The sequence below is a fragment of the Micromys minutus genome (genome assembly GCF_963924665.1).
Source record: "Micromys minutus genome assembly, chromosome: 1".
Taxonomy (NCBI): Eukaryota; Metazoa; Chordata; class Mammalia; order Rodentia; family Muridae; genus Micromys; species Micromys minutus.
In genome coordinates this window covers 98,181,329-98,206,759 of record NC_137969.1, presented here as the reverse complement: position 1 = coordinate 98,206,759, position 25,431 = coordinate 98,181,329, and the positions used below count along the sequence as shown (strand labels likewise).

General features: G+C 42.8%; 2 protein-coding genes across 2 annotated transcripts; one reads left to right on the top strand and one right to left on the bottom strand.

Annotated features, from left to right (window-relative positions):
* Positions 1-462: 462 nt before the first annotated feature.
* LOC308439548 (F-box/LRR-repeat protein 21) lies at positions 463-12,360 on the top strand (the record flags this gene model as incomplete). The annotated part of the gene is made up of 5 exons (XM_080941390.1): positions 463-539; positions 4,103-4,469; positions 4,860-4,982; positions 9,402-9,573; positions 11,717-12,360. The coding sequence occupies 5 exons, from the start codon at positions 463-465 to the stop codon at positions 12,358-12,360; spliced, it is 1,383 nt and encodes a 460-aa protein (XP_080797516.1).
* A 5,066-nt stretch (positions 12,361-17,426) lies between these two features.
* LECT2 (leukocyte cell derived chemotaxin 2) lies at positions 17,427-24,357 on the bottom strand (the record flags this gene model as incomplete). The annotated part of the gene is made up of 4 exons (XM_080912128.1): positions 17,427-17,593; positions 20,823-20,971; positions 22,790-22,886; positions 24,315-24,357. The coding sequence occupies 4 exons, from the start codon at positions 24,355-24,357 to the stop codon at positions 17,427-17,429; spliced, it is 456 nt and encodes a 151-aa protein (XP_080768254.1).
* Between the last annotated feature and the right edge of the window lie 1,074 nt (positions 24,358-25,431).

Sequence of the window (25,431 nt, the reverse complement as noted above, 5' to 3'; positions counted from 1 at the left end):
ATCCAAGTATATTTTGCAAACTTGGGTCTTCAGATGATGTACTTTTATAATGAGTTTATCTTTTTAAAAAAAATTGAAGTTGCCTTTGAAAGTAAATATATCTTAATACCACAGAGAAGCTTGAACTATGCTGATTTGTACAGCCAATAAACCAATTCATGCAATTATGAACTACTTAAATTTTCATGATATCTCTCCTCAGATATTAAGTAAAATGTGTATTTTCAGAGTCCTTAACTGCCCGATATGTAATCTTAGTGTAGCTTGCAGCGAAACTTATAGCAAGTGCTGCGATATTTCCACAAACTAGTTTTCATATGGGCAAAAGATTGCTTTATTATTAATAACTTACTAATACAACCACTTAATTATATACCGACTTACAGATAACCTAAGCATAAAATTATTATGTGCCCTAATGGTGGTTTTGTGGTATCTTTACAAGACTGAAAGTGAAGTCCAATGGGTGCTGGTGAGACCTCCATGGCAGTGTCATTTCATTGGATCAGCTGGAACTGTCACTTGGAAGCCACCTTCAGGTAAGGACGTCTTGGAAAAGAAGCGATCCATTTCCTTAGCATGAAAGGAGATGAACAGGTTTTAAAAATAAACGGCCCCATATGATTAAAGTGGAATTTTTATATAAAGCTCCAAGAAAAAAATTTAAATGGGAATGGAATATGACCAAGTGGTGGTCCATATTCATAAATAATTTAATATGATTCTTATTATCTAACTAAATAATGAACACATAATCTAAAAGTATTTCTAACTAATAAAAATCAACTTATCTTACATTCTAAAATATTCTGACATGTAGCTACAATGTGCTATGTGAAGTTTGTTACTGAGAGGGTGGTTTAATGCTCTACTAATTTATGTGAGGAGAAAATTAACATATATTTTTACTAAATATTGCTATCAATATAATACTTCAAGAGGCTGATTTGTTTGTTTTGATATTTTGCCTGCATTTGTGTCTGTTTACTATGTGTGTGCCTGGTGCATGTGTGGGTGCTGGGAATTAAACAGGGGTCCTCTGTAAGAGCAGCAGGTGCTCTTGAGCACTGAGTCATCTTCTCAGCTCCCAGTCACACTGATGATTAAAAATGCTGGCTGTGTAATGAGTTAAGTAAATTGAACAGTTCTTGTTTTAGACAGCCAAACTTAATCCCTAGCACAGCCAAACTTAATCCCTAGCACAGTCCCCGTTAGAGACCCCTAAGATGGTTATACAACTTCTGGCATTTGGATGAAGTCTTTGTCTTCACTGCTTTCCTTGTCAAGTTTTATACCAGGAATAGCTTCTCTAAATTCGGTAAAATTTTAATGATTTTGTAGGCTCTGAGTGAAACAGTTACAGACATACTGCATGCATGTCTTCTGTCTCTGAATTTAGAATCCAGCTTCTGCTCCTCTACTACACACACATACATACACACACACATATATACATACACATACATACATACACACCCATACACATATATACACACACATACACATATTTACACATACACATACAATACACATCTATACACATACTACACACATACATACATACACACATACACAATATACATACACACATACTTACACATACACATACATATACATACACACATACACATATATACACAGATACACATACATACATACATACACATATACATACACATACATATATACATACATAGATACACATACACACAATCATACACTTATACACATACACACAGATATATACAGTCATACACATACATACACAATACACACATAAACATATACACACCGGTATACACACGTAAATAAACACACATACACAGTCATACACACATACATACACATACAGATACATACATACACACATATACATATACACACATACATACATATACATGCACATACATACACATACTTACACATATACACATACACACATACACACATATACATGCACATACATACATACACATACTTACACATACTCACACATATATATACATACATACATACACACATATACATACACATACACACAGATATACACAGTCATACACATACATACACAATACACATATAAACATATACACACACAGGTATACACACACATACACACATACATAAACATACATACAAATACACAGTCATACACAGATACACACATATACACACATATACATACATACTACATATACATGCATATATATAGATCTACACAGTCATACACAAATACATAATACATGCATATATATATATATATATATATATAGACACAGGTATACACACATACATATACAAATACACAGTCATATACACACACATATACACATACACAAGTATACACACACATAAACACACATACACATAAACACACATACACATTTACACACAAACATACACACATAAGTACACATATACACACATACACAGGTATACACACATACACATATACACGCACACACAGAAGCTACATATTTCTCTATGTGGGTTTCAGATCACCTAGAACAGTAGTTACAATTGTGGCTGCATCATCTCTTCAGCCTGTTTTTTGTTTGTTTGTTTGTTTAAAGCAGTCCTACATTTCTAAAAAGATTTATTTTATGTATGTGAGTACATCGTAGCTGTCTTCATACACACCAGAAGAGGGCGTCACATGCCTTTACAGATGGTTGTGAGCCACCATGTGGGTGCTGGGAATTGAACTCATGTCCTCTGGAAGAACAGTTGGTGCTCTTAACCACCGAGCCATCTCTCCAGCCCCCCACAGTTTTTAAGAGAAGTAGCAGTAAGGAGTTTAAGTACATCGTAGGCTGTGTTCTGAATTATTGCCTTACATTGCATGACAGGTTCTAAGTTACCTGTGTAAACTGTTCAGTCAGACGCTTGAGACACGGGCTGGCAAGGGCTTTGTTCTCACTATAGTTTCCAGGCCTTAAAAATGATTTTTTATATTTTTTCAGTGACTTTACAGGTCAGTCCTGCTTCTGGGATCCAACTTTATGTTGTGGTTAAGAAATGTATCACATCACTCAGACTGAACCACAAGACAGATGTACTTACATTATAAATAAATATTTGAGTAGATTTGAAGGTATGTTCAATTCTGACATTGCATCTGTGTATATGTTTCTCAATTGATGGGTGAAGTGAGGATTATGTCATTAATCAGAGTTAAACTCTGAACCATTTCGCCCTCCTTTTAAAGCCTCTCAGATAATTGTATATTTAATATTTTGTATTCTTTCATAAATCTGTAAGATTAAAGACAAATTGTTACATGTGTGGTCTTCAGAGCATTAGATACTTTGTAATATGCGCACTAGTTAACATTCAGAGAGTCTGAGGGAGAGCAGTGTCCGTTCTTATGTTCTCTACTATGACTGCAGAGCCTCAGATATGTGCATGCTGCTCTGACCCTACTATGTCCACATCTCCCAGAATAATTCTGTCCAAGCTGTCACCTGAAATTCATCGCCAATCATCTGGTTTTCTGTTGGAGCAGTCACTTGGCTTACGCGGCGTTTCTTGAGGATGCATGTGCTGTACACACAAAGCAGCCTAACCCTCATGGCAGCTTCATGACTGCTCCGATCCCTGTTTTACAGACAAGGGAGCAGGCTTAGAGTCACAAATGGGTAGGCCAAGGCTTTTCTGGTCTGTTAGTGGCACAGTCTCCCCGATTTCCCGGGGTTTGTAACAGAATTTGGCTGTGGTGTTTCCTCTGGAGAATACCATAAGGATCAGCATTTGGCCATGAGGAAAACACAAGTAGGGTATTTGCCACTCTGGATGCTTCCTCTTAGAGGTCGCCCAGCCTTGTGCAGTTCCCCTTTGTCCTTTCCTGCAGTTTGCCCAGCGCCAGTCACATTGTGTGCCGCTCATTCAGCCACGGAGCCTGGTTTCGAGTGCAGGTTTGCACTTCCCTCTCTGTCCTCGGTTGCACGAAGTAGCACCGATCAACGCGTGAAATGGAAGATTACTGTTAGGGTTGTGTCTGTTGGATTGCTTTCCTCTTTGGGTATTATTTTATACAGTGAGAGTACAGATTCTTTGTGGGAACGTGATAAAGAAACAAACCAACGCTTTCTGGTCCTTACAGAATGAAGAAGAATAATTTCTCTGCTGTGAATAAAGTTGTCCAGTCATCGCCAGCCGTAAAACAGCCCAAACGTGGGCTCTGCTCTTTCCCCCGCCAGACTCATACGCTGTCTGTCCTTCTAGATTGGGGGACTTTACCTCACCATGTCATACTACGGATTTTTCAGTATCTCCCCTTGATAGACCGAGCCCGAGCATCTTCCGTGTGTAGGAGATGGAACGAGGTGTTCCACATCCCCGACCTATGGAGGAAGTTTGAGTTTGAGCTGAACCAATCAGCAACTTCTTATTTTAAGTCCACTCATCCCGACCTCATTCAACAGATCATCAAAAAGCATGCCGCGCATCTCCAGTATGTCAGCTTTAAGGTACAGAGCAGCTCCCGTTGGCGTGTTTTCTGTGTTTGGATCCTTGCTTCAAGTACTTGGTAAAGCCTCAGGATTTTTTTTTTAATCCTGCCTCAATTTATTTTTTCTACTTATTACACAGACTAAGAGAGAGAACTTAAGCTGTAACTGAATGACATAAAATTCAGTTTTCTCATCTGGCTCTTATTAATTCCCACATAATTATAAAGGGCTGAAGGTGTGAAGGACTGAGTTACCATGTCATCCCTGTTTCTCCCTTGTGAGCTCAGACATTTTATGCCAAAATAATCCTTTATACTGATGAAAGGGATCAACAGGACTTGGTTACAGAATTCCATTAAATAATTGCACTTCCATTCAGAAATTTAGATTTTTAAATTGTCTTTACAGGTTGATAGTAGTACTGAGTCAGCGGAAGCCGCCTGTGATATTCTTTCTCAGCTGGTAAACTGTTCTATCCAGACATTGGGATTGATTTCCACAGCCAAACCAAGTTTCATGAATATGCCAAAGGTAAGAATACTGCCCTTGTGAAATATACTAAACTTTTTAAAATGATGTTTGCGTCCATGTATGTGCAGGCGAACATATGTGCACATGCATGTAGCTGTCAGAGACAACCTTATGTGACAACCCCAGTAACATTATCACCCTCCTCTAAGACTTGAGTTTCTCACTGGCTTGGAATTTACTGATTAGACTACACTGGCTGGCCAGCTAGCCCCAGGGTCTGCCTGTCAGTTAAAATCTGATCCTGGATAAGCAAAGAGGAAAGATGGAGCTTCTGAGGAGTAATTGGCATTGTTTGTTGCAGGGACCACTGTCTCACTTAGGCCTCGCCTATGTGTCATCAGTTCCTCTCCGACATCTCACTCTCTCCTCCTCCTGTCTTGGTTGCTTATCCTGTATCTGTGAGAAAAATAACCTGTCAAAAGCAAGGCAAGGGAGAAAGGGCCTACCATGGTGGTCCGAGGGCAGCAGGAGCTTGAAGTGTCTGCTCATGAGGCATCCTTTGTTAGCATCCTCCATGCTGATGTTCCGTTCCCAATCCCCCCTCACAGTCCAGGAGCCCAGTCAGGGAACGGTTTTACACACAGGCAGTGGAGTCTTCTCACCTCAGTCAGGGAATTCTGGGGCAGTGAGATGGCTCAGTGGGTAAGGGCGCTTCTCACCAAGTCTAAGAACATGAGTGTGATTCCCAGAACCTATACAGTAGAGAACCAACTCCTAAGATTGTGACCTTTGACCTCCATGAGTAGGCAAAAGCATGTGAACATGGGTGAACCTACACAAATAAATAAATAGATAAATAAATAAATACATGCATGCATGCATGCATACATACATAAAATGATCTCAAAGGTGATTCTAGGTTCTGTCAGATTGAGAACACATACTAATCACCTCATGTAGGACATTTTATTGTCTTTACATCAATTGTTAGCATTCAGTGCCATCTTAATAGTTAATTTAGCCTGATTATTGCCTTCTCACACTCTAACTTTGAAGGATGAGAATTTGCCCTTTTTCTTTTTTTTTTTATCACCATAAACCCAGGTTAAAATAGTATTTGGTCTTTAACAAACACTTTGTTACGGTTGTTGATAAAATCCACCTCATGGAAACCTCCCTCATTAGAGGACAAGGAAAACTATATCTTCTCTCCTATAAACTGGGTCTTGTCTCTCTGCTAGCCTGTTACCTTTTTAAGAGGTGTGCTAAAAAAATAAATAGGGTCATTTGGGGATTTAGAATTGTGTAAATAGTCAAATGAGTGCTAACTAGTTACTTCCTTGTTTATAAACCATAGTGTTAGGTTGGCCTGATGCTTCTTGGGTTCTAAAAGCTAGGGCTAGCATTTCCCAGCAGCCTCCTGGGCCAGCGTCTGGGTTCACTGGTGCAGTTCCCCAGCAGCTGGCAGGCTATAGGTAGCCTGCTCTGACCCAGTGAGCTCTGTGGCCTCTGGACATCTTGAGAGGCTCTCCGAGATCCATTCTTGGTTTCTCTACTTACAAGTTAGTGGGGAAACTGGATAAACATCAAGAGTGTAGCAAATTGATTCTGATGGTGCTGTCTCAGCGTCCCTCAGAATGAACAGCAAATTCAGAGCTGACTAAAGAGGGGGAAAAGATCGACTTTATAGTTCTTGAGAAGGAGTTACAGATCTATAATAATTCAGCAGGTTTTTAGCCCTACTGTGCATAAAACCATTTTTTAATTAGTGTAACTCAACCTGTTTACATGTTTATAAACCATCATGGTCATTCTTAATAGGGCTGGTAGAACCTTTAATACAGCCAATCAATTTTGTGGGAGGAAAAAAGGACTTTGCTTTGAAATCCAAAGCAGTTTCCCCACTTTCTGCCTTTACCAGAAATAGTAAATCTGAAAATGGAATTCTGCCTATAACCGAGGGCAAATAAGCTAATAAGCTTTATTTTGTGATCATTTAAAACATGTAACTATTTTTTTTTGTTTACAGCATTTAAATCTGCTAGAAAAAAAAACCCCTAAGATTATACCCCTTCATTCATTCTTTTGACAAATTTATTGACTACTGTGTGCCAGACACGGTCCTAGGTCTGAAAACATGGAAGTGAATGAAAGAGGGGAAGTGTATTTATTTCTCCTAGCAAGCGGCGAGAAAAGCCCAGAGAACAGGTAGTCTGGGTTTTGAGACCTCTGCAGTTCTGCCGCAGATCCTCAGCCCTGCTGTTGCCGTGGGAAGGCTGGCACAGACAACACAGAAAGGGAAGCCCATGGCTGCATGCCATGCAGACTTGGTCTGTGAGCATTAAAGTCTGTGCCATGCAGTTCTTGTGGCAGGCAATATTATGCCTCAGATTATTCTCAACCCTTTCAATATGTAAAAAAAAAAAAAAAAAAAAAAAAAAAAATCAAAAAACAAAAAACAAGCCTCCTCCCCCCAAAACAAACCTTATTCTTCACTCGTGAGACACAGAGAAGTGGATTCTGCACTGGGTTTGTCTGGTGGTCCATAATCAGCTAATCCCCATTCTAGGAAATAAATAAAGTTTCTCTTTTAACCTGGACATTACATTCCTACAGTTCAAGTAGCTGAGGCATCCTTTACAGGATACTGGGGCTCTTCCTTTCTCATCACCCCATTTCCTCTTGTGCTCTGGAACTTTTTGATATAGGAATGTGATACACATTAAGATATCTACAAAGTAGTTTTCCCCAGGGGTTCAAGGTTGACTTTGCATGTGTATATCATTCAATGTAATGTGACACACAAATAGGTTTAAAAATGCAAATCACATGATCATCTCCCTAGGCACACAGGAAGCCTTTCACAGAGTTCAACACCCCTAATGTTCCTCTAACATTAGATGAGTATGTTCACTTAAACCACTCTCATTCAATACTGGGCATGAAGCCTTGGTTAGAGCAGTAAAAGAAGAGAAATAAAAATAGAAAGACAGGAAAGGAAGAAGACAAATTATTCCTACTTGCAAACATGATTCTATTCTTACAAGATCCCAAAGAGTCCACCAGAGAACTCTCAAACTTCAGCAAAGCAACAAGATAAGAAAATCACCACATAAAAGATGCAGCCTTTCTGTTTATTAATGATGAAGCTGTTAAGAAAGAAGAAATCAAGAAAAAAAATACCATCTGTAATATCCCCAAAGACCCTGACAACTCAGAGTTAAACTTAACCAGCAAGCAAGGCAGCGAAAGACCTTTGTATCAAAAGCCTTAAGTCAGTGAAGAGAGAGATTTGAGAAGATACTGGAAGATGGCAAACTTCGTGACAGAATTAGTGTAGAAAGTAGCAACTGTAGCCAGAGGGATTTACAGAGTCAACAGGGTCTCCATCAAAACTGCATTGACATTCTTCACAGAGGGAGCCAAACCAATTCTGTGACTCTTACAGAAGATCAAATAAGCCCTCACTGCCAAGGCAGCCATAGTTGGAAAGAGCGATGTGCTAGAACAAACGCTGGCCTCAAGTTATAGTGCAGAAGCTGCTTGGAACCATCACAAAGCAGACGTATAAACACCAGTGTTAATAGACCTGAAACTGAGCTCAGCTACAGACACCTGGTTTTCTACAACACCAACAACAAAAACCCACACACACACTGGGAAAAATACAGCACAGCATCTTCGGCCAGTGTTGGTGGGAAACTGGACATGCACGTGGAGGAGAATATCTCTTACCTATGAAATGGTAATGAAACCAGGTTCATATCTCTTACCCTATAGAGAAGTCATTAGAATAGATTGTAATTCCTAAAGCTGAGCTCAGATATCTACCTCTATTTAATCCCTTACAGAAGGCAGGAACATTCACCAAAAGAACTGCGTTATGATCCAGTTATGCTCTGAGGTAAAGCCCAACTAAGTCACCTACACAAGATGCATATGTAGCCAGGTTTACTGATCTACTGTTCATAATAGCTAAGAAGTAGAACTAAGCTCACATACAGTCTCTGTCTCTCTCTCTCCTGTGTGTGTGTATGTGTGTGTGTGCGCACATGCACACGAGAGTTTGAAAGCAGCAAAATAGAGGGGAACCATGAAAGAGAGGGGAGGAAAAAGAGAGGCAAATGGAATATACCTGACCAGAGAGCATCAGTGGTATTTGAAGGGATCAGGGCATCAGAGACAGATACGTTGGGAGGGTAGGAATAGCAGAGAGAAGGGTGACTAAGAAGAAAGCATAAAGACATCCATGCGAGAAGCTGCCATAACAAAACCATTCTTTGTATTCTCAACTTGAAATGTTGTTTAAAAAGGAAGTAGAAATGTCTTCTACTGGTAGTGATACCGTGAAAACCCAATATAGTCATTTTTTTAACCAGTGTTTTTCTAGCATTTAGCAAATTTTCTTTTAAAGCCACTGGATCGAAACGGTGAGTTTTAAATAACGTTTCCATAACTTTCTCCCTGTTGCCATGCAAGTCTCACTTCGTGTCGGCACTTACGGTCGTGTTTGTCAACTCAAAATCGTTATCATCGATAAAAATTGAGGACACACCAGTGGACGACCCTTCCCTAAAGATTCTTGTGGCTAACAATAGTGACACCCTGCGACTCCTCAAAATGAGTAGCTGTCCTCACGTGTCCTCTGATGGTAGGTTGGCTTTTCTTTTTTCATATAGATTGAATGACAAGAGCTTTTATTATAGTAACGATAGATGGCTTATTGAAAAGTACATGCCTTTGGAGTGTAGCTTATTAATTTTCTTCCAAAGCAACCTTCATCTTTAAATGAGATGTCAGTCGCATCTTCAAAACATATTTTTCCCTTGGACTCTCGCTTGTGTCAAATTGACAGGAGACTACTTGCATAATTACGTGTGTTCCTTCTTATTCGCATCTTTCTAATGCTCTATAGTTCTTACAGGGAGAGAGGAGAAAGTGAGCAGCCTTGCTCTGGTCCTCATTTAATCAGACTGACTTGGGGTGTTCCCCGTTTCCATAAGGGCAGCTGTGGGTTCATCATATGTAACCTTCGTTGTGTTGAGATACATTTCTTTGGTTCCCAGTTTCTTCACAGCTTTCAACATGAAGTGTGGCTGGTGTTTGCTACTTTGTGGGTTCTTCTTTTTTTCACCCTTTATTCCCCAATTTTACCTGCTTATAGTAAATAAGAGAAAAAGAAAGGAGAGAGACAGACAGACAGAGATTCCTGAATCTAATTTTTTTCTTCTGTTTCTTATTTGAGCACCACTACTAACAAACCACAACCACCACAACCACCACAACCACCCACCACCCCTGGCCCCCAGACAGCCAACAATCACTGGTCCTGCCTCTCAGGGTCCTCACATTTATATAACCTCTCACAAGTTCCCAGAATTCAAGACATCATACAATTGAAGAAAGTATCCACAGCTGGCAAAACCACACTTCTGCTAGAGCATGAGGCAAATCATATTCAGCTGCCAAGGGCAGTCTGAAGCAGCCTCGTATCCCCCATATTCCCACGCCTGGGATCAAAATGAAAACCCATTCTTGTCACTACAACGGAGGAATGTGGCATTTTGTCAAAACTGCTTTCCAATTTGTTTGAGACACTGTTGAGGCTACCAAGCTTGCTATGCTGCCATGAGGACCCCCAGACCCGTGTGACACTGGAGGTGGCAGTGTGTCTGCGATCCTAGTGCAATCCTGCAAGATGGATGGTGGAGATGAGGAATCTCAGAAGCCCCTCGGCCATGTGACCCAGTGTACACAGCGGCAATCAACATGCCCTCAAACAAGACACATTTCAGGTCACATGTACCCCATTTCTCTCTTCTATTTCCCCCACATCTTCCTTCCCTTTCCTAGCCCTCTCTCATGTTCCATAGGGTTTTGTTTGTTTGTTTGGTTTGGTTTGTTTTTCAGCTGACCCAAACTAAGGTCATCTGGGAAAAGGAAACTTTAATTGAGTAAAGACCTCCATCATATTGGCCCAAAGACAAGGCTGTGGGGCATTTCTTAATTAATAATTAATGTGGTTCCACTGCAGGTGACACCACCTCAGGGCATGTAGCCCTGGGTGGAAAAGCAGGCTGAGTGAGCCATGGAAACAAACCAGTAAACAGCAATCTCCATGGTCTTCAGTGTCTGCCTTCGGGTTCCTGCCTTGTCGTCCCTCAAGATGGACCGTTATTTAGAAGGAAACCGGGACACCTTTAGAACATGCTATGTGTGTATGTTTGTGCATGTGCGTGAATTTACGAACTCTGAGTACGTTAGAAAGTGTGAAAGCGTATCTTTCTGAATCTGCCTTACTTTGTGTTAACATGATTTCCAGTTGACTCACTCTGCTGGCGATGTCACGATTTAATTCTCCCCATGACTCAGTAAAAGTCACTGTGTGTATGAACCTCAGTTTCTTTACCCATTCATCTGTCAATCGACACCTCAGCTGTTTCTGTGTCTTGGCTGATCCTAGTAGTGTATCAGTCAACATGGTTGCCCAAGTCTCTGGTATGCTGAGTTAGCCTTGTGGGTGGAGGGGGTAGATGGGGTATACAGTAGCCCTGCTTTCAGTGCCTCAGGACCTCCACACTGATTTCCACAGTGGGCACCCCACTTTGTGTCCCTCCCCCCAGTGTGTAAGAGTTTGGGGGAAACTTTAATCGACCTGCATACATATAATACACTTTAGCAGCCCGTTTCTCAGACATCATTAGTTATTATTTGTGTAGTAAAATAACTAATAGAACACTTACATTTACAAAGTCTGTTCTTGGCGCCTAAGGGTTTCCCCCAACTTCCCACAGGAATCCTCTGTGTGGCAGATCACTGCCAGGGTCTCCGAGAGCTGGCGCTGAATTACTACATTCTGAGTGACGAACTTCTCCTCGCGCTCTCAAGCGAGACTCACGTGAACCTCGAACATCTCCGTATCGACGTCGTGAGTGAAAACCCTGGACAGATCAAGTTCCACTCTATCAAGAAGCGCAGCTGGGATGCGCTGGTGAAGCACTCCCCGGGGGTGAACGTCGTCATGTACTTCTTTCTGTACGAAGAAGAGTTTGAGGCGTTCTTCAAAGAAGAAACCCCCGTCACCCACCTTTACTTCGGGCGTTCAGTAAGCAAAATCATTCTGGGCCGGATCGGTCTGAACTGCCCGAGGCTGATTGAGTTAGTGGTGTGTGCCAATGGCCTTCAGCCCCTCGACAGTGAACTGCTTTGTATTGCTGAGCATTGTAAAAACCTGACCTCCCTGGGCCTGAGCGAGTGTGAGGTCAGCTGCAGTGCGTTCGTGGAGTTTGTGAGGCGCTGTGGCAGAAGGCTCACCCAGCTGTCTCTCATGGAGGAAGTTCTGGTCCCTGATGAGAGATACACGCCAGACGAAGTCCACACCGAAGTCTCTAGGCACCTGGGAAGAGTGTGGTTCCCAGATGTGATGCCGATCTGGTAACCAGCTACTAAAGACTCCAGATTTTTTGTTAGTAGGGTTAGCTGTTGTCTGTGTATACGGATGTAAATTTTGAAATGAGCTGCTGATGTAGTTTAGGTTAAATATTTACTGTTTTCAAATTATCTTAGTTGGTTGCTGCAGAATCATTTGAAAACAATATACCAAATCTGAAATATACAGAGACCTTTGTCAGTAGGACATAGACACGGTGTGTGTTAGATGATTAAGAGGGTAAACTACAGGTGTCTAAGATTTACAGACTTATCAACCTTTGCAGGCTCATTTTAGCTTACTAAGTAAAACTATATTAAACTTCTGACTAATATATAATTATAGTACCCAGTATAAGATCCCTTTAAATGACATTTTATGTTACAGCCGTAATTTAATTTCATCTGGTTCATTTGGATACTGAACACGTTTTACAGAATACATACATACTGTTGAAAATCAAGGCTCCATCATAGAGGAATACTTATGAAATAGTTAGCATCTTGCAACTTTGAGTTCTAGGGTACTTAAATTTCATTTAGGTTAACATAGGGGCAGTTGGCATTATATTAAAAGTTAGTAATACTCTCCATGTCACAAAGACACAGCAAGACCCTGTGATTGTTACTGAAATGCGCGGTATGGGTAAAGAGGTAAGTTTGTGGGTGTGTTTGGGAATCAGTGTTCACTGCCCTGCTGCCGTCAATCTGGGTCTGCACCATGCCCCTCGAACATATGGCCTGTCATCTAATTAGTAACGCTGGTAACATCCTCAGAATGAAGATTAGTCTTAACCGTTGCCTGGGAACTTGGCTTTGTCGGCAGCTACTGTGCCTACCCTTTGCCCACCTCCCACCTTCTCAGCTGCCCAGCATTCAGCCATCACAAGGCATCTGTGCATCTCTCTCTGGGCTCTCGGAGCTCCCTCAGATCTTACCCATGATGCACTTCACGGAGGTCATCCTGACATCTTCCCAGCTCCTGGGTCAGACCCTTTGCTCATGTCCCGAGTGTTCGCTCTTTTTCATAGCATGCATTGCTGTGCTGGGTATGATCTGCTTGTCTCATATGGTCTATTTATTTAATTGTACTGTAAACTCCGACGGTACAAGATCACTGTTATTGTGTGTACAGTTACTATTAGAAGTCAGCTTTTACCAGAAAGAAATGTTTATTATTTTCCAGTTTTGAGTGTTTTTCATTATCAAAATGTGAGTATCCTTGCCTACCAAGCACTCGGGATGCACTGCAGTTTGTAAAAAGTTTGGGAAGTGGGCTGTCCTCACTCATGTGTGCTCACGTGAGATCTGTGAGTGTTCCTCATTCTTAGAACTGTGTGTAGCAACACTGAGTACTGGGTAAGAACAACAGTCAAACCTTTCTCAAAGACAGAGTTCCCACCGAGGCACATCTGAGTTCCCACCACTGCACATCTGAGTTCCCACCACTGCACATCTGAGTTCCCACCACTGCACATCTGAGTTCCCACCACTGCACATCTGAGTTCTCACCACTGCACATCTGAGTTCCCACTACTGCACATCTGAGTTCTCACCACTGCACATCTGAGTTCCCACCACTGCACATCTGAGTTCCCACCACTGCACATCTGGGTTCCCACCACTGCACATCTGGGTTCCCACCACTGCACATCTGGGTTCCCACCACTGCACATCTGAGTTCCCACCACTGCACATCTGAGTTCCCACTACTGCACATCTGAGTTCTCACCACTGCACATCTGAGTTCCCACCACTGCACATCTGAGTTCCCATCACTGTACATCTGAGTTCCCATCACTGCACATCTGGGTTCCCACCACTGCATATCTGAGTTCCCACCACTGCACATCTGGGTTCTCACCACTGCACATCTGAGTTCCCACTGAGGCACATCTGAGTTCTCACCACTGCACATCTGAGTTCCCACCACTGCACATCTGAGTTCTCACACCTTAAGATCCCAGAAAGGCACGCCATAGTTTAAAACTTGAAACAGCACTGCAGGCTTAAGAGAGATGGCTTAACTGCAGTGGAGCTGTGGTCAGGGTAAAGTGACTACAGAATGGGTAGGCCTAAGCCTGTGGCCTCACTTGCTGTGCACACCTGCACAGAAAGGTGATGCTGTGCTATTGGTGTTTGCCCTATAGGATAAGGAAGCAGAACAGGGATTAGAGAAGAGCCACCAGGAGGTGGTAGCACCAGAAAAGGAAGACCCTGGCCCCTCTGAGAAGCATGAGGTGTTCTGCACTAAGTAGAGTTTTCAGTGGCCTCCTGTGGGAACCTCATGAACTAAATCACTGTGATGAGTCAGAAGGACACAGAGTGATCTAAGTTCATTAATTCAGGGTTGTTTCCCCTAGTTGGTAGCCTCCTGGGCTTGTGAAAGGAAGGAGAGACCATTTTAAAGACAGTTGAAAACAACACAGGGAAAGACTATGTTTAATGCCCCTCTCCCCACCCCTTGGAAATGCCATGTTTAAACGCCCCCGCCCGGAAGCACCACCATGTTCAGGAAGCCTGAGTACTGATGCACCCGGGAACAAAGGGTCTGACTAGATGAACAATCATAAGCTTTAGCCTTGGAGCACATCGTGAGCCTGTTCATGTTAAAGGCATTTGTTTGTGTTTGTTGAGGAATTCTGGGAACTTCTGGGTAGTTTTGTGGGCAAAAATAAGAGGAGAGAGTAAAGAGAAAGGTCCTTCTGTACATCAGATAGACAAAACAAAGAAAAACAAACAGGATTCTTCCGCCCTCAACCCCCACCCTGCTTTTCTTCCTGTGACCCTTGCGCTGTGTGGGGAGATGTGTCGGGAGGATGGGCATGTTCACAGGGCTTTTGCATTGCTGTTGTGCCCCTGACTGTGACATCATTCTGCGGACCTAACCCTCTTAAGTTAGCAACTGACCTTGCTGCTCCATTAAATTAATTTTCTACAACTAATTAAAAGCATTCTCAAAGTCCTTTTATTTGTATTAACTTATGGCTATCAAACCCAGCAATGTCTGGCACCACACTTTTGAGGTGTGTGTTACTGTAACGTTTACGAAGAAAAGCAAGTTACTTTATACTCTTTTATCTTTTGTCACTTGAACTTGACATCTGAACTGGTAACCTGATAGGCATAGCACTAGAGGGCGCTGTGTTCTAGGTCTTCTTAAGACAGCAGTCTTGGTCCAGACTTTGCATTTCTACCAAAAGGGTGGCAATGGCAGGCGGAAGGCAGCTTGCTCTCCTGCTCTGTGGACATTCTCCCTCCCCAGTCGGGGAATCAGCTTGGTTTTAAAAATGCTGTCCCTGTGTAACTGCACATCACCTCCTAAGCGCCAGTCCGGAACGTTGTCTAACTGGGAAGTTGAGCACAACGTCCCAGTTCAGATAATTCACAGCCCTTCCAGGCGCCTTCAGAGCTTATGTGGCACTTCCTTTCGTGTCCTCAGCAGGATGCTTATCTACTGAAACAATCCTAGGTTGTGGGACACTAGTGGACAATACAGGAAGCCATCAGATCAGACACTGATGGATACATACTTTTTAAATCCAAACTTCAGTTCGAGATGTGTGCTGACTGTGCAGTGGGTCCTTCTGTGCCTGGGAACCGTCACTGACTCTTCTAGCCACATGCAGGCGTGTGTGTGTGTGTGCAGTTGCCTCTGTAACACTCTATTCGCTCACACGAACTGCACATGAACGCCCGTCCCTGCACATCGGCTGCTGCCAGTGACTGGCTGTGATGCGTGGCTTTGCTCTCTCCCTCCCTGAGGTAATTCACGCTATTATTTCCTTACTCTCTTCCTTAATTTGATCTCCTCCGTATGTTCCTGGGAACTGTGTTGTCTTATCTGTCATAACCTTATAAAAAGAGCATCCTGCTTTTCTTGCGGATTTTTTTTTCTTGAATTACTGTATGTTTCTATGATCTGTGTGTGCTGTTATATTTAATGGCGCTCCATTCGGTCTGACTGCTGTGTAATTTTTGGTTCTGTAATTATGGCCTGGTCTTTAAAACCTATCTCTGTTAAAGGGCATCTGGAGTATCCCTGGTTTTACCGACAAGTAGTGTTTTCGTGCGCATTCTTGTGCATAGGGAAAAGATGGAGCCATCCCTTCGGTCATAAAGTTCCATTGATTGTCTTTCCTTTAATGTATCTACAAGTTAGGATGGAGCCATTGTATACTTTTAAAGGACTTAAGCAAAGTTACACGAGGAAAATTTCCAGATAATTACTCCAGTTTAGTCGTTTCTTATTGTTCAACTTGAAGCCAGAACTTATCTCTCCCTTTACACATTTGTGTGGTTTTATTTTTCTCTCAGGCGCTTCCTGTCAGCAACATTAAGAAAGAATGATATAGAATATATCGTTGGGTCATTGTCTCCATAGCGGTGAGTGGAAGTGAGATTTGGTATGTATATGGTGTTGCTGGATTAGGCCGCCTGACTCAGTTCATGTGCATGCAGCTAAGGGTAGTGACGTTCCCACCCTGACATTCCTACGTGAACACAGCCCTCGCTGAGACCCCAAATAATCCTTTGTAGGGAAGATGCCACCATTCAGTTCCTAGGAACCTGTTACTCTTGTGGGGCACAAACGAGTGTGGATAGAAAGGCCAGCAAATGTTAACCCTGTGAGTAGCTGGTCCTCCAACTAGTCTGACAAGAAAAGAACATTGCTAAGAAAGTCGCCAAGAACAGCATATTGTTTTGTCAGCCCGTGTTTACTAAGTGTGGTGTTTGAGGCCTGGTGAGCAACCCTCCCTCCATTCCAGTGTCAGAGGCAGCCTGTCAGGTTCCTGCTCACTTTCAGTCAGAGAAGGGGCTGGTTCAGCACAGTCCAGACATGTGGGAAATCATTTGTTTAATTCAGTCACCAGAACTTAATAATCAAAAACGTGAAGCACCCTGGCCCTCCAGGTGGCAGGCAGCCCATCCAGCAGAGTGTCGATGAGTTGGAATCAGAATTCTAAACGTGTACACTGATTGGGTTTCTGTTAGAATGCACATTTCTCCAGGAGCAGGACGAGGTCTGGTTTCTGGGATGGCTTTGAACTTAGGAGATCCAGTCTCTGTCTCTGCTTACAGGTTTGCAGTGGGATCGCTGGAGTCACAGTTTTCAATGTGCACATGCGACTGTATGCCAGGGTAGACTTTCTGCAGGGGCAGCAAGGTGCCCAGCTTCTCTCCCTTTTTGATAGAACCTTTATACTTAATTGGCTTAATGTAGAAAATTTTGACACAGAAACCTAAAAGAAAATGAAGAATCAGTTTGGGTTTCTGTAGCCTTGAGCCAGACATTTAAAACATGGGGCTAGGGACAAATTTGTTGGTACAGGACTTCCCTGCAGGTCTGGGAAACTGGGTTTTATCCCTATAATCAGCAAAGGCACTGACAGTTATGGTTTGTGCTTGGAATCTCTGCCCTGGGGAGGTTGAAGCAGATGTCTTCCAGCTGATGCATTCCCCAGCCATAAGATACCTTGTTCTAAACAACCACTTTGGAAAACTGCATGACCGTATCTCCTGCAGCAGAAAATACACACTAGGTATGACATAGCACACTGTTGAGGTCTGAGTGTGCTGGCCACAGTGGGATCTGGAACCAGAGAAGTAGCCACAGGCAGGTGGGATGCCCTGGGACCACTTGGACATGAACCCTAGTACATGGATGCATTAATCAGCTGACCCAGTAACCTCCTAGTCTTCCTGGAGGAAGGTGTTATTGTGGCTCGAGGGTAATTTGACTGATAACAGTCAGTGTAGACTCATATATTTGAATGCCTGGTCCCAGTTGGCACTGTTTGGGAAAAGTCAGGAGGTGTGGCCTTGTTTGAAGAGATGTGTCACAGAGAGTGGGCTTTTGGGAGTTTCAAAGTCTGCTCCATTCCCAGTTATCTCTTTCTCTCTCCGACTTGCTGAGTGTTGGGCCAATAAGATACCTTGTTTCAAACAACCATCTTGGAAAACTACAGAGTTCTCTCTCCGATCCTCTCCCTCTCCCTCTCCCCTTTTTCCCCATTTCCCTCCCCCTCTCTCCCTCCCCCGCTGTGTCTATGTATCTCTCTGTGTGTGTGTGTCTGTGTATGTCTCTGTGTGTGTATGTGTGTGTGTGATTGGCTTGGAGGTCATCTACTATGCTAGGCTGGTTGGTCAGCAAGTCCCAGGGATCCACTGCCTGGAACTCCCAAGTACTGGCGTTAAAAGGCATAGCACCATGTTGGGGTTTTGATGTGGGTTAAGGAGGTGCCACTCAGTCCTCGTGTTTTAGGGGAATGAATTTTACAGAACAATCTCTCCCCAGCTTCAACTTGTAATAACATGTATGTCCACTTCTGCGGTGGTGGGAAAGTGAGTAGTTACTGTCTGTCTGACTGGAGTTAGAACCATTAGAAGACAGTCAAAGGATTTCCACAGAGGTTTAACCAAGGAGGAACGCTCTTCCTAATATGAGTGGCACCATGGGCCCCGGGGTTCAGACTGAATCACTGAGAAGGGAGAAGGAGCCTGCTGAGCACTAGCGTTCATCTCTGCTTCCTGACTGCAGATCCAATGTGAGCAGCTGCACTGTGCTCCCACTGCTGTGCTCCCACTGCTATGCTCCCACTGCCGTGCCTTTTCTGCCTGACAAACTGCATGCATTTTTTTTTGTCACAATAAGGGGGGAATGTTCTGGGGAACAACTCATCACCAAGCTTTTGAGGGATCCCAAGCCTTTGAACAGCTATTTCCTGGCTGTTTTCTGCTGCTTAAACGGCAGCAGAAACCAATGTCATTAAACTGTGTGTCTGCAGTGATAATTCCCAGCCAAAGCCAAGGTCAAGGTGGCCAAGAGATAACAAAGCAATCAGATTCATCCAAACCTCACCGATCCTGTGACCCTAGAAAGGAATAGATGGATGGCCTCCTAAAACCTTACTGAATATCCTCACCTGCACAATACACACGCACAAAAATAAGTAAATGTCAAAAATTGAAGGAAACAGAAAACCAAGGTAGATGTCACCAGAGGAAAAACATGCAAGGTTGTTCCGTTACCTCCATAAGCACTGGTGTGCATGCACATACACTCATGCACTCTTGCACATAGGAACTTGCATGTGTGCACAGGTGTGCGCGCACACACACACACACACACGCACACACAGAGTATAAGAGGGACCAGGCATATACACCCCAGTGATAGAGCCTGTGTGCATACTACACTAGCTTCAGTCCTTGGCACTGAAATGGGCACCAGAAAATTTCTATCAGCATTTTTCTGCTCACCTAAAACTGGAAGTTACTACAGTATCTGCCAGAAGATGAAGGGGAATGTGGATAATACAAGAATGAATGTGGGGGCTGTGATGGTTTGCATATGCTTGGCCCAGGGAGTGGCACTAGTAGAAGGTGTGGCCTTGTTGGAGGAAGTGTGTCACTCTGGGGATGGGCTTGGAGACACTCCTTCTAGCTGCCTGAGGATGCTCAGTCTGTTCCTGGCTTTCTTTGAATGAAGATGTAGAACTCTCAGCTTCTCCTGCATCATGCCTGCCTGGATGCTGCCATGCTTCTGCCTTGATACTGGACTGAACCTCTGCACCTGTAAGCCAGCCTCAATTAAATGTTTTTATTTATAAGACTTGCCTTGGTCATGGTGTCTGTTCACAGAAATAAAACCCTAACTAAGACAGGGACCTTTGGGGATTTTACGCTCAGCTCACTAGCCCTCTTCCATTATCAGGAATGGTCTCTGTTGTCTAATAAGCTGCATTTATCCATTTCTAAACAAAAAGAATGAACATGGAACACAGGGATTGGGGTGGGGGTAAATTTCACAACCGCAATAGGTAATTCAAGGAACTTCATAAGAAATAGTGCAGACTGCTTAGCTCTACTTATCCTTCCAAACAGGCCAGACTAACTTGTTTTAGTGGTCTGTGACTGTCCTTGTGGAGAGTCATGGTCTATTGCCTGCACAAGGGGTATCTGGGAGGCTGGCCCTGTTCTGCCTTGGTGCCACAATGTTAAAAGCTCATGAAATTTCACTCTTGCAAGTAGACAGTTTTGCTCACGTATCAGATCTCAATAGAATCTCAAATGCAAAAGCCAGTGCAGCCTCTGGGGACCAGCCTTACCAAACAGAGGCATTGGGAAATAGTTTGCACCCTAGTGCTGCAGAAGTGGGGATGTTAGTGAACTGTGGGGTTCTGGTAAATGGAAGTCTGCGTCTGTTATGGTCACTGCTGTGGATATCAGTTCTGCCCGAACAGCCTTCTAAACATACGTTCCTGGGCCACAGAAGGGGACAGCATGGTCAGCTATGGATCTTTATGCATAGGCAGGCTTCAGGGGGAACATGAGGCCCCTTTTAAGTTATGCTTGGATCATCCTGTATATTCTAAATCTTTACTATCTTGGAAGAAACATGGAATGTGTATGTATGAAACCTGCATTAAATAAAAAGTTTCGGCACCCAGACCAAGTCCCAGATCTTACCTCTTCCAGACAGTCGAACACCATCGTTGATGGCATTTTTGTTTCTGTAGGGTTTCTCCTGGCCCACTATCTTCCCGGTGAATGGTGCATAAACTGCAGATCCATCTGAACACAGGACGTCCACACCTGGGTGATGATGCCTTTGGGTTCTGGGATACAAATCAGCAGCATCAGAGGGCGTGTCCCAGGAAATGTGTCCCGGGACTGTGATCTTAGTACACAGCTCACAGCCTTGGGCATCGAAACTTGAAGCAGCCAGAAGATATCGCGGTGCCCAGGATATTTTTTACTCAGTTTAGCCCAGTTTTAACCTCTCTGTCCACATGTACTAATGATCATATTGTGAAGATCAAATAATTTAAATTCACATTTGATTTACAATAAGCCTTAGATGATGATGATAATGTCTAAGGCATATAAAAATATCATTTTATGTGGTATTTTGAAAACAAAGTATACAAATATATCTTTTTGAGTCTTTACTCCTTCAAGGCCTTTTATTTTTCAGTGCCGGGAATCAAACCCAGGGCCTGGTGGCAGTAGAAAAGTGCTGGACACTGAGGCACACACTTCTCTCAAAACCAGTTTTAAAAAGTTACTGTTTTAAGGAACCTATTGTATAACATATATAATGTGTTTCCTAGGTCTTTTTTTTTTCTCATAACAAAAGTACTTATAAACTTCATTTGGTGTAACTACTTTTCTATCACAGCGAGGGATCCCTCTCAGGCTTGTCAAATTGCATGACGTACAAACTAAATCATTCCATGTAGTGATTGAATGTGTTTCTCCGACGAAGCAGTTCTTACTGCCTGTCTTCCCAGGATCCTTCCCTTTTTTTAGTGGGCACCACTGAACCATCAGATTCACAAGGATGGGATCTTTAGACTTGTGTATAAGGCCACATTGATCAGTGTCCATAGGAAGAGCCTAGAAGTCACTTTTGAGTGTACATTCAGGCAAGTCTGAGGTCCTTCTTTCTGTTTGCCACATCTGTGTAAGCAGTACCATGTGAGATCCCTACTCTGATTAGGGTGGAGATCAGTAATGTAGTTAGACAGGTGTCTGCTTTGTGCTCGGTGCACATGTTATTGGAACCCCAGAAGTGTGACCCTCATCTGAAAGGGATTAACATATTCTTGCCTGCCTCTAATGGTCAAGGATCAGCCTCTAATGTTCAAATTCCAAGACCTTGGTCAGTAACAGTATGCTGAATGCAGAAAGAATCCAAAAGGCTGCATTTGAATGTAGCCTTTACTATCTCCAAGTCTGCTGGATGATGAACCAGTTCAAATTCCTTCTCTATAAAATGCAATCAGATAGTTTTGTTTTTCATACAGGAAAGCCAGGTACGACACAGGTGGAGAATTTGAGAAGGAACAACTCTAACAACAATAACAATATTAACAACAATAATAACAACAACAGTAACAACATCAACAGCAATAACAACAACAACAGCAACAACAATAACAACAGCAACAACAATAACAACAGCAACAACAATAACAACAGCAACAACAATAACAACAGCAACAACAATAACAACAGCGACAGCAATAACAACATCAACAGCAACAACAATAACAACAGCAACAACAGTAACAACATCGACAGCAATAACAACAACAATAGCAACAACAATAACAACATCGACAGCAATAACAACAACAGCAACAACAATAACAACAGCAACAACAATAACAACAGCAACAACAATAACAACAGCAACAACAATAACAACAGCAGTAACAACAGCAACATTGTTTTGATTCCTTTCCCTTCTCTCCGGCTCCATCTCCAGTGCAAACCCCATGCTTGAAGCAGACTTTTGGAAGTTGCTCCGAATACAGTCGTTGCTGCACACAGCACCGGCTTCCAGTCCATCAGAGGGAGGTCACTGTGGGCCCAGACAATGCGAAAAGAGAGGAACCAACGAGTCGGCAGCTGTTGGTGATCCCTCATACCTTTGAGCAGAGAACTGTCCACAGCCATAGCTGTCACATGTCCGGATCTCGTTGGAAGATTTGCTGGCACATATGTTAGCCCATGGTCCTGCCAGGGCTGCAGAGGAGAAATGTGAGAGGCATGGGCACCCACAGCCTGTGTCTGTCCTGTGCGTCTCCCCAGGACACTGGGGTCTAATCCCCCCTCATTTGGTTCGTTTCTCCTGTGGATAGCTGACTCGGATATAAAACATAGTCCCCTGGCTATGTAAGTCTGTGGCATATAAAATGCTCATTTATAAGCACAAACCTCTACTATGTTGTTGCTTGAAATCATTCATGAATACCAGGTACAAATGTGCTTTTCAGCTTTGCTTGTTACCAGACCTGCGGTCTACTATGGCTAAGCAAAAGTAAAGAGCACCACTTAAAAAGCAAACAAACCTCAGGAAGCTGTGTGGTGACATTGCAAGGTTGTTGTATAATCAGGTCTGAGAGTAGCATCCAAGCAAATGTTTGACTCACAAACGAGGCATACTCCGAGGTCGCCAACTTTACTCGGCATGAGCTAAATCTCATATTTGCAAGCAATGAAGTGGATTTTTGAGACGTGATCAAAAGTGACAAACCACAGTTAGCCTGAACTGAGACCCAGAGGTATGCTGGGAAGGGAGCAGAGATGATTGTGTGAAGGCTCTGAAGAGTAAGCCTGGTCAGAGGTGCTGTCTCACCCTATTTTGTGCAAACTTTAAGTGCAGCTTGCCCCTTTAATATCTTAAGTAATATCAGTTGGATTGAATTCCCTGATTCTCAGTATTAATATTCACAGGAGTACAGTTAACAATTTTAGCCACCCATATAAAAGCAAAAGCAAGAGCCTGCTAATTTAGTGGTTGGTTTTCTTAAAAGTCATTTTGCTCTTCACTAATATGATATGCTGTGAAGAAAAGCTACAGAATATCAAGTAGCTTCATTACGCTAACTTCACATGTGAGTCTCAAAGCCTTCTAATGTGGAGCTAAGCTTCAAATGAACGCTGTGATCAGGCTACAGCTGAGTAGAGTCAGCATTATCCTTGGCAACTGAGGAATCTAGTGGGCAGTTTATTAACCTGTTGTGTCTGCTGTGAGAGCCAAGAAGACTTTCCCCTCAACCCAAGCTGGCCTTTGCATCAGGACCCTCCCACATCCAAGTCTTACTTGAGACTTTTCATCTTCTAGGGTTTGGGGAGAAGGCTGGGGGCGGGGGTGGTGCATGTTTCTGATTAAGTTCCAGGCCAGGATCGAAGGCTTGTCTGAAAGTCTCCCTGCACCGAGTTTACATTTCCTGACTGGGCATCAGAGCATCAGGAAGGGACGGTGGAGAAATTCAACTGCTCTTCCTGCTACACCATTCCCACCTAGTCCAGCTTTAATTATTAATACCAAATTCCATGTCACATTCTGCTATGATTGACTTTTACGTCTACGCCTGAAATCGGGGGTGAATTGGATGTATAATTCTTATGTTAGTAGGCATTCTAACGTTGTACTTCTTTCTGACTTACCAGTGGAAATCAGAGCAGCTGACATCAGGATTGTGGGAAACATGTGAATTTGGCTTCCTGTTCCTTCCTCTAGTTAGAATTGCTTCCTTTTGTACACTCGATCCACGACCAAGGCAATCTTCTCTGGCAATGGAGCTCCAGAACCCCGTGTTTCTCTGAGATGGAGCTTCAGACATGGAAAACAAAATGTGTTCAGTTAAACTGTAACATTCTGATTGCACAGGGACCTCTGCCAAAGCCTTTGATCTGGAGAGGCAGCCGATGCAGTCAGAAATACCGACTGCATATTAACAGGGATGATAAATCAGGGTGCAGATTGATGTCTTCTGGGGCTGGGGAGTGAATGGTGATAGAGTTGTTACCGCTGCTGGAGACCTTTCTTTCTGAGGACCATGCATGTTTCAGGAAGGAGTTGACAAGTTAACATTGGAGGACTCACACTTATAACAGCAGATACCTTAGGTGTGGCGGGTTTTTAACCATCCAATTAGATTTCATCTGTATAGGATTTATAGATAATATTGACAGTTTGGTCAATTATGCGCTTGTTTCTTTTGAGCATGTGATTTTAAAGGCTTATAACTGTGGAAATTAACACCTAAGGACTCTATCAGTAGAGGAAATTATAGTTGAACCACGATCGTACAGGTCATTCAATGGAGTATAAGAGCTTAAATAAAGACCATATGTGTGTGTGTGTGTGTGTGTGTACACGTATATGTATATGTATATGTATATGTATGTGTATGTGTATGTGTATGTGTATGTGTATGTGTATGTGTATGTGTGTGTGTATGTGTATGTGTATGTGTGTATGTATATGTATATCCTAAATACACTATTGAATGAAAAGGCACTTCTAGAATTATGTACCGTATAATTCTTCCTTTCCTTAAATTTCCCGAACAAAAAGCATAGTCCTTCGTGCATATTGCGAGTATAGTTATGACGAAAAAACACGCAGCACAGACTGGAGAGGAGCGAAGCATGTGGAGAGTCACGGCTATGTCAGCTCTAAAATATTTTGTTTCTGAAAAAAATAAACTGGCAAATCTGCAAAACATTAATCTCTCCATTATTGGAGACACGGATGTAATGTTCTCTAACTCTCTCTGTA